General features: G+C 29.0%; 1 protein-coding gene across 2 annotated transcripts in view; it reads left to right on the forward strand.

Annotated features, from left to right (window-relative positions):
- Positions 1-262: 262 nt before the first annotated feature.
- Positions 263-17,277, forward strand: part of LOC107457369 (solute carrier family 2, facilitated glucose transporter member 1) — a 64,428-nt gene continuing 47,413 nt past the window's right edge. Inside the window, exon 1 of one of the 2 annotated variants that reach the window (XM_087166193.1) lies at positions 263-602. In XM_087166193.1, the coding sequence (XP_087022319.1) occupies positions 579-602 (24 nt within the window). In that variant the 5' untranslated portion in view covers positions 263-578. Of the gene's footprint in view, positions 603-6,861; positions 7,002-17,277 lie in introns of those variants that run through there. The other variant, XM_043045334.3, reaches the window with a different exon arrangement.

A 17,277-nucleotide genomic window follows, 5' to 3' on the forward strand; every position in this document is an offset into this window, starting at 1 on the left:
AATGCACGTGGAGTATTTTTCTTAAGCTTCCACGATGGAACACAACAGCCCTAATATCTTTATAACGACTTCGTCGGTGTAAATCTGTGCAAACTGCAGACGATGTGCTCCAACAAAACAATTATTCATAATATGTAACCTGACGTCAAAAGAGACGTTAACTCATTTACCAATTCTGTCCTTGGTAGGGAAAAACGTTCATAGAGAAAAACGTCATCCGGATTCGTGAACAGCATATTTAGTTTTGGTAAAAAGATAGTTTGATGGTCTGTCGTCTCTGATGAAAAGAGTGTCTCAATTTAGATAAATGAGACCTGGACGAACCAGTTCCGCGTTCGGAAAAGAAGAAAAAAAAGGAAAGGAAAAAAATAAGAACTGACCGAATTATGATAAAGAAAACAGAAGTTTGATAAAGGAAAAAAAAATTTGAAGAAAGTGAAGTGTCGATCAATCTGGAGTACCCTCTGTTGATCTCAGAAGTTGAAGATCTGTTTGATCAGTGTGGTGTATTTCCTCCTAGGTCCATTTGATCGGTTTAAAAAGTTGATTCTGTTCTGAAGCATAAATAGTTTTTTAAGATGGGAAGAAGTAAAAGAGACCAAGTTAGTTTAATTATTTATTTTTATGCATTTTTAAATGTTTATCTTTTGATTAGTTATTATTTTATGCTTAGTTCATATTCATATAGATGGAATATAATTTAAAGCAATAATTTCAAATTAAATCTGCAATCATTTAATATGGGAAGAAGTAACAGAGATCAAGTTAGCTTAATTATTCACTTTCATGCATTTTTAAATGTTTATCTTTTAATTAGATATTATTTTATGTTTAATTCTTACGTTCGATAGAATATAATTTACAGCAGTAATTTCAAATTAAATCTGCTATCAATTGTGGAATAAGACGATTAATCGCTTACTTAGTGTTTTCTTTTACATGGTTTTGTTATTGTATAGTATGAAGTATTTTAATTTTTTTATTGTTATTTAAGTGAGAGTTTTTTTTTCCAAAGACGCAAAGAAATATAATAACCTAAAATTTGTTGATATACTATTTTAGAAGCAAGATGCTCTCACGTGGTTTACTTTATTTAAGTGGACACGGGCTGCTCTGTAAAAAAAGGGTTTCTCTAAATTGAACAAAAATGTGCTAAAATAGTTCCAAAACAAATAATGGTCGAATTTGAAAACCCAATTTGTATTCAAAATTGAAACAACATATGATCTATAGCATATACTATATTTATAACATATACTATATTTATAGCATACACTATATTTATAGCAAAATGCATAGAGACTATGCACGTGATGTGGTGGGAGAAATGTGTAAGAGAGACATTTGTTGTCTTCATCCCTCTACGAACCCAGTATACGTTGTCTGCATTCTTCTACGAACACATAGAAGACATAGAGCATCCTACTACGAACTGAGAGGTTCTTAGTTCGAATCCTGCCGTTAGCCAACGAATTCTACCTCCTCATCGCTAAATACATAATATATACGCATTCTGCTCAAAAATAAGTAAATATTGTTTCAATTTGGATTACATTGAGCTTTTAAATTCGATTTAATTCCTTTTTCTTCTTTCATCCCCCTCCCTTGTCAGTTTGAACATTGTTTGCTGTTTCATTACTTCAAGTATGTAATATAGTTTACGTTTGGAACAGTTTTGCTGATTCCAACATTTGAATATTTATAGTATTCATTCAATCAAAAAGTGAAGCAATACATGTTTTTAATTGTATTTGGAGTTATAACAACTTCCTTAATAAAATTTATGTTAAAAGCATTTATTAGACAAATTTTTATTCCATTCTTTTAGTACTTAATTCAGAAACATTTTATATTAACCCTCCGAGCGTCAGTTATTTTCTTACCCGATAACTAATGTTGTTGTTGTCGTAGGCTATTAAGGCAAGGGGTGTGATTATTCTTGTTTTCTAGTGGCGCCATCTATGGCCAAGAGTTTGACTTCTGTCACACCCTTTTATAGGGCGGACCCATTCACACATCTACTCAGCCTGATAACTAATCATTTTATTTTATACTTTTCGAAGAGGAAAGTTAGGCAAAGAAATGAAAATAATTTCATATGAGCCGAGATGGCTCAGGGGATAGAGCGTTCGCCTTCCAATGAGGCGAACCGGGTTCGAATCCCAGTCGATACGAATTCCGCATCCGGCTTGCACCGACCGCAATGCTGACGTGAAATATCCTCAGTGGTAGACGGATCATGGGTTAGAGTCCCCTTGCTGTCAGGCTAACCGTGGGAGATTCTCGTGGTCTTCCTCTCCATGTATCGCAAATGTGGGTTAGCTCCATCAAAAAGTCCTCCACGAAGGCAAATTTCTCCCAATATTCGATCCAGGAGTTCCCTTGTCTTATGGATTGGGCTCAAAATTACAAGGCTACGGATTTGAACATTAGTAGTCGTAAACCCATAAAATTGGGCCGGCTGTTCAACGACGGTTATAAAATAAAGATAATTTCATATGAATTAGTCGAAATGGTTAACCATCTGAGAATAAATATTTATTATACTTTTTTTAGTTATGTAATTTTGAATTTCACACCAGTCTACATAGGGTAAACGATCGCCAAAATTTCAATTAAAATATTATTCTTTTTCAGATAAAAATATTTGAAATGGACATTTTACGAGTTATAATTAATTTCTGAAATATTAAATTTCTGTATATATTTTGTCAGTTATTTTAATCTAAAGATCCGAATAGTTCATTCTTAAACTATAGGATTTACAAAGAGTGCGTTGGACAATCTATCGTGCAGTAACAAGTTCAACAGTTGCAATTTACTCAGTTGTAGTTTCAGAAACAGTACACTCACTTGTCAATTTAGTTGTTCAATCTCAGTATATTTATCTCATTTAGATGTTTTAATTGTCACGTGTTTTTTTTCTATTTTCGCCAGACATAGTTTAGAGCATTCTTTGCTTAACTAAGTCTCCTAATACTGATCACGCATTGCCAACTCTGTATTTTTTGGCCATCAAACTCAGCAAACAATTTAATACAGCTTAGTTGCTCTGCTTCAATAAGCAACTGTTCAAATATATAATGTTTTTAAAGATTTCATTGGTTTATAGAAGATACTGATGTCTTTAAAGTATATTTAAATAAATAGAATGAATCTATAGAATGTCACTTGTTGGATATTTAATGATTACATCTACAATGATTGAGAAATTTAAATTTTAATCAAACTTCCTCTTCAATGTTAAAAAGAAAATTTCTAACGAATTTAATTTTAAAAATCTTCAAGAAATTGATAGTTACTTAAGGAGTTTCCGTAATAAAATAATTACTTATGATATCGTTGGAAATTTGACGATCGTAATATAGATATTCTTGTGATCCTCCATTTTTTTTTGGACAAAAAACATAATTGTACGCGATTTTTTTAAAATTTGTTGATCTAGTTCAGTGTTTCCCAAAGTGTGGTACGCGTACCCCCAGGGGTACGTGAACAGTTTAGCGGGGGTACGCGCTCTTATGTGAAATATCTTGCAACAAACGAAAATTTCAAAAAAATGTATTTAAAAACAAAGCTAGCCATAAAAATTTACGGTTGCGTATTTTTCTATTGGCTATATTTTGCAGACTTAACAGTTAATTACTGGTGTCAACAGCCAGTTGTGATTTTTAAGTTTTGCACAATTTTTTATAGTAAAAAGTACATACATTTTTTTATTAGTGGTACACAGCGTTACGAAAAATTTAGAAAGGGTACACAAAAGTCATAAGTTTGGGAAACACTGATCTAGTTGAATAACTTTTATTTTTTAATTGATTACTTATGTTTATTATTATTATAAAAACGAAACTTGTCAGTAATGTTGATAATTTCATAAGCCAAGGAATTGATAAAAATTAATAGCTGAAACAGCTTATGAGAAATAAAAACTTTAAAAAAATGTTTTCATAAATTATTAAGCGCTTTCTTTTCAAAGCTGATATTAACCTAAATATTTGTAAGTTTTTTAACATTCAAGTTTAAAAAGTTGTAATAACTTAAGATAACATCAACAATATTTTCTTGGAAGAGCTTCCAAGAGAGGGAGAAATTTTTCAACGCCAAATTCATTATTATCTAAATTGTTTACGCACTCATCTAAATATTAAGATTCGACGATTAGATACCTAATATCATTCACGTTTTTAATTTCCTTAAATTTGCTTCTTATTTTTTTCATTCCCTTCAATATTTAACGCCAAAAATAAAATCGCAGAATAAAAAGAATGCAAGTATCAAGTTTTAATGCAGGAACGATAATTAAAAAAACTGTTAAATAAATTAATAAACTTAACAAAAATTTCAATGCCGAAAAACTTTATTTTTCCCGTTCTGAATGTCATTTGAAAGTCATACCACTCTGACGTCAGAGTCCGGCCTCCACAACGCCCAATGGAATTGTTTATTCAAGTGACATTTTTCGTGACTTGAAGATAGCAATAAATTTGCATGAAAACACGTCTGAGTTAGATTAAGGACTTAGTAATACCATTTTTTTTATTTATTTATTGACTTATTTTCATTACACAACTTTCACATTTTTGATACTCACTATTATTACTACTTTCATGTTTTTTTTCTTTCGCTTTTTTTCTCTTTTTGCATTGCACGAAAAATAAACAGTTTAAAGAGAAAGAGAGGAAAAAAAAAAACGTGGATTTTAGTTTTTGTCATGTAGTATTGTTTCATAAATAATGCGTTGCTATGAATACAGTCTTTTAAAAAATTATTTTTATATAGCTAATGAATAAAGAAAAAAACAAGGTTACAGCGGTAGCAATTTAGTGAAACTTCGAATCAGTAAATCAGCTAGTAAGTTAAACACCGTACAGAGAATTTAGGTTGTAAATAAATAAAAACTAATTTATAAGCCTATTAAATCGAAGACAAGAACTTGTTTTACTTGATTTATTCGATTTATTCGTTAACCTTTGTTCATAACTTTCACATTTATGATATTTTTAATTTTATAGGCATTTTTTTTTTAAAATTACTTATTTTTCGATTATTTCAAATTTATCCATGAAATTTATAACTTTACATTAAATAGCCGATACTAATTTTAATAAAAAATTCTCTTCTAAATTAAATTTTTAAAAAAAATGACATTTCCCGAGTGATATTTAGTTTTTACATTCATAATTCATTTTAAAGTAAATTTTAGAAAACTGTTTAATAGAGCTTGTATCAGCACAAATTTGAATGCATCAGTAATTTTCACTGAAGCACTTTGGTAATGATTTTGGTAATATTAACAATAAATTAAGGTTATATATTTTGTGGTAAAATATGGTAAAGGTAGTAAAATTTGGGAACTTAATCATGATACCTTCGAGCATGTCATAAGAACTATTTATTCGGTTAAATTTACTTTTCAGTTTTGAATTATTTACTAAATGTATGGTATTAATAGCAGCAATTTTGAAAACTAGAATATCCAGTAAACTGTAGCCATATGAACGGAAAAATTACCAAATGAATGGCTTAATCACTGTAATTTTTTTTTCATTTAGCAGAATGTTTTCTTTTATTACTAGAAATGTTATTACCCTATAGTTAGGTAATTTTATTAGAATTTTTTTTCGCTGTGTATAAATATTTTTTAAAATTGTATTTTATCACCGCGAATAAATAGCCTATCCAAACGACAAATGACAAAAATAATTCACAACGTACCCTTATACTTTTGAATGCAACTTAAAAGAAAAAGAAAAAAAGAAAAAGACAGGAAAATTTATAAGTTAAGTTTCGGCACATGATTTTCGATTACGAATATTTTTGAACTAAATATATTGAACATATTTCGGTATCCGTTCGTATATTCTAAACCAGTTGCAGTATTTTCATTGAACGGATTGAACTCAAAATTTGACAATATTCAAAAATAAGAAAGAGAGAGGGAAAGAAAGAACTTAGATGTAGCCAAATGAAACATCTGAATATTTATGTTGAAAATTTTAAAAATATAGAAATCTTAATTCAAGAATTTAAGAGAGATAAAATCCGTTTCTTTTTTTGAAATGATATAAAGACAAATGATTATAACTAAAGAATAAAATTACTTCTCTATTATTTCTTATTAGTGTGTCTCACATCCTATTTTTCTAAGTTTAAGTAACCTTTTTTTTCTAAGTTAACAGTTTTCTAAGTTTCTAGTTTTTACTAAGTTAACAGTTCTAAGTTGAGTAACATTTTTTTTCCAAGTACGGTTGATCATTTTTCAAATCTAGGTAATAATTCATTTCGTTTCGAGGAAATGTCCTAAGATAAAATATTTTTACATTTTATTGACAAAGTAATTTTTCATTTTATTTTATTTTATAACCTTCGTTGAGCAGCGAACCAATTTTTGGGTTTTCGACTACCAATGTTCAACTCCGTAGCCTAGTAATTTCGAGCCCAATCCAGAAGACAAGGGTACTCCTGGATCAAGAAATGGGAGAAATTTACTTCGTGGAGGACTTTTTGATGGAACTAACTCTTATTTGCGTTACATGGAGTGAAAAACCACGAGAAACTCTCATGGTTAGCCTGACGGCAAAAGGACTTTAACCAATCTTTTTTTGTGAAAAATATTGACTTTAAAAAAGAAAAATCAATTATAAATGCGAAGCAATCATGGGGGCTGCTGATTGGAGCAAGCAGGGTCTGAGCCACCTATCCCCTATATAAATTCGTAACCTATCGGGTTTATCAAAACTAGGATTTATCTTTTGCAGCGATTTCAGTCAACTAATTAATCAAAGTAAATAATGGAACACAAATCGAACTTTATCATCAAAACATTGCTTTCTAGATTTTTCAAAATTATCGGTGTATTGTTAACTAGCATACCAAGGAGCTTATTTATATAGTTTTGAAAATTTAGTTAATTGTTTGTGATAAACTTGGTTGAAATTACAATGAAAATTCGTCCCCTGAAAGAAACTTCAAAGCTGATTGAAGAAAATTCTTTCTTTGAAGTAAGTTCTAAAATGATATTTTAAAGAATGAATTCAACTTGATAATAATAAATTGTTTGGCAACTAGGTTTATATACAGGTTAGAGATTAAATACCTAATATCTAAATGGGACTAAATATTAGATATATAGTCTCCAAGTGTAAATGTTAACCTCTTGCTTTCAGTATAATAATTTCCGCTAAGTTTGATTTTCTCAAAATTTTTAAATACCTTTTAATTTTTTAATAAGAAAATTGTTTCAAAGATCTTAAATTACAATTGTCAGATTCAAAATAATATTAAATTACCTTACTGTACGGCAATGACATTTCTGATAACAAAAAACCATAATTTTGGGTTATTAAAACCAAAATATATGGTATTTAGGGCATTTATATGGTTATTTTTTCATTTATATGGAAATGGTTTACGGCAATTCTGCTTTCCAAAATTATAGTTTTTATTTCGACGCATTTAATAAAAATGCAAAACTGAAAAGAAAATTTAATCGAATAAATAATTTTTATGTCATGCATTATGTATTATAACACCATGTTTCAGCCTTATGGTGTTCCCAAAGCGCCAAAAGCATGGTAGTCTTAACCATGTTTCGGTAGTATTTACTATATTTTACAGTACATAAAATAATGCAAAAAGTCAAAATTAATTATTTTTTTATGTATATTTTAAAAAAAAAAGTTGTTTAAGTTTGCTTGATTGGAACTTTTTCGTTCAAAAATATTTTATCGCATTTATTTGTTCATTTTCTTTTCTTCAAGTATCTATTTGGACAGTTTATGGCACGTAAATATCTTTAGATTTGAATCAGTGGTTTTTGTTTCTACACCGAAATGCGAAATACACTATAAAAGTATTTTACAGCACATAAAACATGACAAAAGTTTAATTAATTGAGTTATTTTCTTGTTTAAAAAGTATTTTATTACGTTTTTTGCTTATTTTCTTCTGATCTACATATTTCTAAGTAAAAATCGCCTTTTCTGCTTATATTTAAAACTCGGGTCACAAGAGGTTTAAAGGCTTAATAGCTAATAAATAAAAGATTTAAGGTTGAAGGTTAAATAAGAGGTTTTACGTAGTTTTATATTCACTTTGCTCTGAAATGATTCTTTGGTTTAAGACTCTGCTTTAAATTTCAAAATCAAAAACATTTTTTTAAATAATCCAAATTACAGTATCTGACTAATGCTAAAACATGATTTTGGGCAAAATTTTCGAAATTTATAAATTTAGAATTCCTGTACTCTTATCTTTCTAAAAATACTTTATGTTTGTCTGAATTCCAATTATTTATTAAGTTATAGCAGTTTTTTGTGTAAGGTGTTAACTGCGGATAAACTAATGAAAGTCTTCAAATGAGTTTATCTCAAAATCAGATTTTTTTTAAACATTTTTCATCACCTTAAATAAGATATCTCATGCTGTTTTTAAAATAATTGTTTACGATTTTTCATGAATGTTTATGATATTAGCACACGCGTGCTGAACAACAGACAGAGCGAGAAAAGTGGAATTTCATTTTTATGGATGTTTTTTCACGAAGACACGTGCGGAAATTTTTAAAACTTTGCTTTTTTAACTACATTGATCCCTAACTCAGAAGTATATGCACTTGCTTTTAAGATCAAAAATATAGTTATTAGTCTTCAAAATAAAATCCTCAAAGCATTTTTTGTTTTAGAGGATAAAAATGTTTTACAGTGTTTAGCGTATATGCAAAAAAAGCCATTTTTTTAGACCTAAAAAAAGTCATTTGCAATAATAAAAATAATTTTTGCTAGTTTTATGTGTTTTTATGCACAATAAAGCAATTAAACTAGTTTTTTTTTAAAATTTTATATTAATATTTTTAAAAAAAGTTGTCGAAACTAGTCGGATACCTTAAAAATTGCAATCCTTAATCTATTTTCTATGCATTTTTTTATCCTTGCGCAACGCAATTAAATGTTATTATCACATAATGCTATAAAATGTCATTATCACATAATGTCAAAAATTAATCATAAATTCAAACTTATCCGTTTTAAACACTCATTTGCCAAGGGTGGAACTTAATAGAACTTAACTAACTTAGGAAGAGGGAAGTTAACTAAGAGGGAGAAAGAAATGGTAATTTTAAATCATTACCAAAGAGATTTTTTGATTGTTTATATTTTTTATTCCCTCAATTACAAACACATAATCGAAGAGGAAGTAAAAATTACGGTATAAGGTACCGGCACTTTAAATGCATCAATCGTAAAATCTAATTTACCGTAAAATATTATACCGTAATTTATACAGTAATATTTATTTAATTTGAGTGATTCAAGGTATTTTACGGTAAGTATTACTGTAAAAATTACGGTATATCAGATTTTTTGTTCCTTAATAGGTTCCGGTAAAAATTTTCGGCACCCTATTTCTTACAGTAATTTTATCCGGAATTTTTTACGGTGTACCAAGTAACATTCTGAAAATGTGTGATAAGTTTGATTTACTCAAAAATAATGCTTTCTTAAGCTATTTATAGTGGAACAACTCAGTTTGGAAATTAATATTAAACTATTATGAAATGAAAAAATTTTTCTTGTCAAAAAATCAAATGAAAAAGCTTTTAATGGAAAAATGAGCTTATCAATTCCATGCTCCAGATTTATTCATTAAAGCTGATGTGCATACATTTTCAAAAAGACCTTCTCTACGGAGTTCTTCTATAGGCCTAAAAACATGATTCTTAAAGAGGAAAAATAAAAAAATTACTTTGTGTTTTTTTCATTTTGAAATTATGTATGATATTTCAAGAAAGAGTTTTAAAAATTCTGATTTATTGTACATTGTATAAAACCTTACAGATATTTATAACACAACGTTCATATACTTCCGATCTACTTTTCTTTCTATAAAAAGGCAGGATTAATAAAGCCTCGCGCTTAAACGGGGTTTATCTTGATATAACGGAAGTCATGCTTAGATAATTTCGAAAATAAACAGAGTGCCTCGTGTATCAATTGATAAAAAATTTTCGGACCATGCTTAGGTCAACACACAAGTCATTCCTTCTTTTATCGATATTTTGCCTTAGTTATACCACGAAGATTTTTTAAAGAAAATATCGTTTTTCTGACAAAATTTATTTCGCACAACATTAAACATGCCTATTTTTACTAGTTTTGAAGAAATTTAGAAAACTTCCTGTGTATCCCTCCGCCTTATGTTATGCTTCCGCGGTGATGCGTGAACAGGTTTAATATTCTAGGATGTTTTATTGTGATTTGTGCTTAAATTTACGCGTAATTTTACCATTCATAAGAGTTTTCCGTAATTTATAAATTCTAACTGGTCCTAAGGCAAATGTTACAAAATTAATAGTAACTTTGTATTTCATGTTTTTCCTGGACTTTTATACAAAACCTTCGGAGTACAGAGGGAGTTTAGGCATTTGCTTCTCCCTCAATAGGTTTTGTTTTATGGCTACCGGGACCGGTAACCCCTGAAGACGTTGGCTTCGGTGGTCATATTTTTATTTCCTTTGTTTCCTTTATTGCTACAAAAATTAATAACACAGCATAAATAAAGTGTAAGGTTAGCCATGTTTTGAGTGTTAACCCTTATTTGGCTATATTTGTGTAAAATAGCGTCATTTGTTATTTTTTGGATAGCATCATAGAAAGCTTGCTGAGTCTTCCCAATTCATTTGTGGTTTGTTTTGTGAAAATTAGATTGTAAGAACGTGTTATATTGAAAACACTACAAGTACAATAATATTTTTTTCCAATGGCTGAGATTGACAAACTCTTAACAAGAAGAATAAGCATATAAAAGAGAAAAAAGTCAATGACTCATTAGCAGATGTATAGCACTCCAATATCTGTTCACTTCGGAGTCTCCTTGTACAGCCGAACATTCCATCAAGTGCTTCCTATCCATTACTTCGAATTTCCTACAGAGTGGGCAATTCGGACTCGTAAAAATAGTATAATAATATTGGATGGTGCGTTTTTTCAAGCTAAGGCTTAAAAATCATTCAGAAGCAGTGACCCGGAAGACATTTTAACCCCTAGCGCCATCTGTGCTTAGCTTTACAGGGTCAGCCATCCATATATCTGTAAATACGAGTATGTTTTTATTTCCTGAATAAACATATGACAAAAAAATTTGCCGTAGGCTTGATATTGACCGGCAGTCGCAATTCCTTCATTTAGATACGATTTGCCTTGAAGTAGTTATTTATTCACGGTTAAGTTCCTTGTTGATCACTTCCAACTCTGTAATCAAAATATCACAGTTCATTACTTATGAACACATCTTTTGTTGACAATTTGTTTACTGCAATTTCATTGATGTGCATACTTACTAATGAAAAATGACACGTCGCAACTCATTAGTAGCATTAATTACATAATAATTTGCTATTATGTTTACGACAGTAATTTGATGATAATAATAATAGATGCCAGTACAAAAACAAAATCAAATATGTACGGTCAATAAAATAAGAAGAATCAGTTTTAATGACTTTTTTTAGTATCATTTCTCTGTTGATTTTGTCTTGTATAGAATATTATTTTCATTCCAATTTGTACTTTTTACCAAAATTAAGAATCATTAGAGTCTATAATGCTTTCACCTTTCTCTGAAACGAATTAGTATAGTTTCTCCATTTATTTTTCTTTTTTGTACACAGCTTATTATTTTTTTTCAACTTGTGCATGTTACTAAGAATTAATTAAACCTCATTAGAGTCAATAATAGTATGGGGGGTTTTCACGGTTCCCCTGAAAGAATCTTCTTTTCTAAATCTCTAAATTAATTCTTTTCACTAATCTTTCTAAGTTAATTTTGCTTTCTAGAAATTGCTATTTTCTTAAGTTATTACCAAATAACAAATTTAATTAAGCATCATTTGCGTTAATAAGAGTATGGCGTTTTTTTTACGTTTCTCCTAAAATCTAATATGAATTAGTATTATTTCTCCATTAGTTTTGCGTTTCAATACATAACTTATTCTTTTATTTCAATTACTGTTGATTTTAAATTATTTAGTTTTACAGATTCACATTTTGAAAGCATAAAAGGAATGAACGCAAGGTCTTAAGGAACTTGAGGAATACTAATTTGGTGACGTAATCCACCATTGTTTTCATATTCATACTGATCATTGAATTTTTCTGACGTAGCGAATAAAAAAATATTAAGTATCAAAGAGTGTGCAAAAAACTCCTTTTTTTTTAACAACAGAAGATAGTAAATGTAATCTTTGAAATATTTGAAAGAAATAAAATAGTCGGCAGTCTTAATTTTTCTTATCAAAGGCGAATTCTAAGTCAATAGAAAAATATTTAATTTTTAATACGGCTCAACCGAACGAATCACTTGAAAATTTCGAATGAATTTTAAAATCGGAGGCAAAATTTGCTTTTTGCAACCGCTGCCCAAATTTTGGAATGATGGAATAAACGGTTGAGTTATAGAAGAGACACACAGACAGACAAATGTTTATTTTATTATTATATGAACAAAACAACAATGGCATAATATAGTAGGAAACAATAACGTAAACAGAATGAGAAAAACTTAAATAAGTAATTATAAAATGTAATAGTAAAATCAATAAAAAAAGTCAAACCGAAATAGCTACAAGATAGGAGTCTGCTAAATGAAAAAGTAATAACAATGTTAATAAATCTTCAGTAACAGCATGAACAATAACGGCAATAACAACAACAAGAAAAAATATTAATAATAATTTATCAGAATTATCAAATTTTATCACGTATTATAACAGTATATTTAATTGAAATTTTACCAAAATTATTACCAAAGCGCTTCATGAAATTTACCAAGTTTTATGGCGTTCAAATAGAGCCGGGAAAATGGTAATTGTTATCATTTTTGGTAATGGGTAGGTTTGATTATACATTTTCTTAAGACAAACAATATAACAAAGAGGTTAAATATGAGTGTAATAGTTTGATTGCACTCATATTTAACCTCCTGTCGTTATCCCAGGAAAAACATTATATCATTTGTGAAAATATGCCTGCTTGAAAACTCCTTTACTTGTGAAAAAGTGTTGACGTATTTGACCTATAACTCAGATAATCTAATTTGCAATGTATATACGATTCTAGGAAAACTCTTCATTAAATTAGACGTCAAAAGTGTCGGCTTTTTTGAAGTAATAAGAATACAATGATCGCGAACTCTATCATAGTTATAGATAGAATATGTTAAAAGTATAGTGGAAATATGACATTATACCTTCTAATTGTAAAGAAAAGTGAGTTTTAGTTTTATTAAGCATCAAAAAGTTAGTAAAACTAGTAAATAAAAATAAAAATGCAATATGAATTAGGTGCAAAAACCGTTTACAACTAGTACGGTTAAAAAGCAATAAATACAAAACTATGTGGTTTTTTTAACCATTAACAACTAGCATGTAGCTTCATTAGGTGAGCCTTAGTTGGTGCGATAATACTATGGTTGTTTAACTGTATTAGGTGAAAGCAGTTAATAGACGATTTTCACTCAGCTAACAGTTTGAATACCATCTTATTTACGGTTATTTGACTGTTTTGTTTGAATATGGTAAAATAAAAATTAAATAAATTGTTATTTAATTATTTTTTCCGAGAAATTTCTAAAAGCGTATTGATTAACTTTGGCACTAAAAGCAATCAAATCACTCATGAAAGCAATATCATAAAAGCAATTGTTTTGTGTTCTTCGCCAATTTATCATTATTTAGAATTAATCGAATGTGACTCTGTATCACCTTAGAGTGTTTTAACTATATTTGGTCATAATAACTGATTGGAAGTTTGCGTGATTTTTTACTCCTAAATTGAAATTATTAATGTTATTTGGGTATTTTTAGTTGCTAAGCATTTTTCCAAACACGATTTTGTTCTGTTTGTGTTTATTTTTTCCCTTTAATAGTACTTAACCATGACCTTGAAAATTGTGCTCAAGGGTGACTTTCAAAGCAAAAACGTTGAGTTATTAAGAATTGTCAGAAATATTCTGAAATTTAAAATATTTAAAAAATATGAAATATATTGCTGCAATATATATATATAAATGAAATGAAATATATTGCTGCAATATATGTATAAATAAAATGAAATATATTTTTGCAATATATGTATAAATGAAATGAAATATATTGCTGCAATATATGTATAAATAAAATGAAATATATTGCTGCAATATATGTATAAATGAAATGAAATATATTGCTGCAATATATGTATAAAGGAAATGAAATATATTGCTGCAATATATGTATAAATAAAATGAAATATATTGCTGCAATATATGTATAAATGAAATGAAATATATTGCTGCAATATATGTATAAATGAAATGAAATATGTTGCTGCAATATATGTATAAATGAAATGAAATGTATTGCTGCAATATATGAATAAATGAAATGAAATATATTGCTGGTGAGCTAATTCTGTACATGCATTTAGGTGGTATATGTGACTATAAAGATTTGTCTAACTATCATCTCGTTGACACTTAAACTATGATCACCAAACATAAAAGTATTTTTAAAAAAATAAATAAATCTTTTACTTATGCAGGGCAGGTTTAGCCGATAGTTTATAACTTATTTAAATAAAAATAAATTTTTAATTTAAAATTGCCCGGCATATTTAAAATAATTAACAAATATAAGAAATTCTAACTAAGGCAGTCTAAAAATATAATCAATGATTGGCGTATTCAATCATTGATTAAAAAAAGTCTAAAAAAATAATCAATGATTGTTTTTGCCACTTTTGAATTAATTTTATAAGGTCTTTTCCTGTTGTTCCACATTTTCTTGCCCTTCATATGTTTACACGTGCTTAGAGTAATTGCGCAATTAAGAAATAAGGCGCCAAATCTTTCCCCCTCCCTTTATTATTATTATCATGTGTTTCTCAGTGAGGCAGAAGAATTTTAATAAGATTCCTTAGATTTCTATCAAGGAATAGGTTTTCATTTATTTGAAGGTTTGAACGGTTTTAGCATGGAGGGGATAGGGTTTGAAGAAGAATATAAGGTTTCAAAGGTTGCAAAACTGACATGTCTTCCAGAGTAAGATTTCCAACCGGTAATGCAAGTACAGTCCCAGTTAAAAAAATGACAAGGTCATTACAACAAGTGTAAAAGATTTTTGTAAAAGAAGAACTATATGTCATATATGTGATGAAAAAATTCTCGAGCTGCATCATTTAGTTTTTGCATGAATATCAATCGAAATCAAAAAATAATATTGACGAAAATTTTTAAGTACATTTTACGAGTTTTGCTATCTGAGACATTCGAAATAAACTATTAAATTACATTTTGATTAATGTATCTGTCGAGCCAAAAGTGCCGAAGGAATGGTATTTTAAGAATAACGACAAGAAATAAATTTATTTTATAAGTGGAAAAGCAACAAAAACGTAATGCTAAGTTCTCTACCCGACTATAATATTATGTTAAATATGAGTACTCTTAAAGTGTGTTTCATGTGGCTTTATTAGGAATTCAATCCAGAAAATTTGACAGCTCACTGCATCACAAAGAAGCAGAAAAATAACAAAGAACCAATTCTACAATTTAGGTAAAGTGAACAAAAAAGAACACTAAACATATGAATCAACAAACATTTCAACTATATAGAATTTTAAACATTAACATGAAAAAGGTAAAGTTAGTGAAAATTCAAGAGAGTTCTTGCGTCCCAATACAATTTAGTGACATTCCCACTTTTCTGGTAGTTCCTATCTAGTCCCTTGCACAACAAGAGGTGATCAGAGTTTAATACACCTGTGTCACAAATTGGGCATGTTTTGCTGGAAAGAATTTTTATATTACATAAATGTTCTGATAAGCAATCGTGGCCTGTTTTAAGCCTAAAATGGGTTACTGCTTCTTTATGGGGTTGGTAACAGAGAAATTTCCAATTGTCTTAAATATTTTCCCATATTTTGAATTTTGATTTTATAGTTAAATCATAATTATTTATTTCGTTGAGTTTTTTTCATAGCGTATTTTTTAAGAGTATCAGGTGCGACGGTTGTTATTTCTTGAGGCATAGTTGTTCCGTTTTTTGCCAGATAATCTGCGTTCTCATTGCCTTTGATACCAATATGTGAAGGGATCCACTGTATAACTATAGTTTTATTCATTTCCTTGAGGAGGTTTAGATCGAGCTGAATTTCGTTTAACAGCTTAGTTTTAAAACATTGGTTTTCTGTGATTGCTTGAATTGCAGAAATGGAGTCTACCAATAGAACCACTCTTAGAAACTCATCAGATCTTGTTTTTAGGTTCTGTAATGCTAGATAAATTGCTTGGATCTCTGCATCAAGTACTCTTAAAGTTTAATTTTGTCAATAACACTAATCGCTTTATATGGATATTTGAATGAAGGTATATGACATTCTTGGAAATAAAAAAACAACCATTCTTTTGATTTCCTTATCGGTTTTTTATGTGTAAAGGTTGTGTAAATAAGAAGTGGTGATTCTGTATTGTAGTACAGAATCACCACTGTATTCTGTATTGTAGTACCAGAAATGTAGTAGCAATAGAGACGTGAGAAACTCAACGCAGATTGCTCGTTGATTAACCGGTTCACATAATAGCATCGAAAATTATTCTAAACAATATGCAGTAATGCGATTTTTAGTGACTGAAGATGAGCGTAGTGCGAATATTTATCTCCGAATATTTTTTTTATAGTGAACACGATCTAAAACAAACAACCACTTGAAAAATGGTATTAAAGTTTTTTTTAAAAATGGTTTATATCAATAACGTATCTTCTAAAGACCAAGGGCAAGCAAACATCATTGATGTCCCATAAATTAATTTCTTCCCTGCATTAGAATATAACTTATTTTGTTAGCCATACACGAAGTAACTTTACGGCCAAACCTATTTTTATTTCTTTAAAAAAGATAATAGGTTATTCAAAAGTGCCTTCCACAATGCCTAATGGATTCTAAAAGAAATGTTCCAAACTATGTTAACTTTATTACAATGTAACTTTTTTCGCTTGAGACGCATAAAGTAAATCATTTCCAGGCAAAACATGCTTATATTACTTTTAATATTAATATTAGGTGGTTCTAAAATGTCTTCCTAAAAGACATCTCAAAGTGTCTCTCAAAATATTTTCATTTCTTAAAGAAATGTTCTAAATAATGTCAAATTCATAGTAATGTAACTTTTTTTGTCTTGAGACGCATCGCATAAAATAAATCATTACCAGGCAAAACCTATTTATATTACTTCTAACAGTAA

This window comes from Parasteatoda tepidariorum, chromosome 6, assembly GCF_982258835.1.
Source record: "Parasteatoda tepidariorum strain Cologne lab strain chromosome 6, Ptep-v5.0, whole genome shotgun sequence".
Lineage (NCBI taxonomy): Eukaryota > Metazoa > Arthropoda > Arachnida > Araneae > Theridiidae > Parasteatoda > Parasteatoda tepidariorum.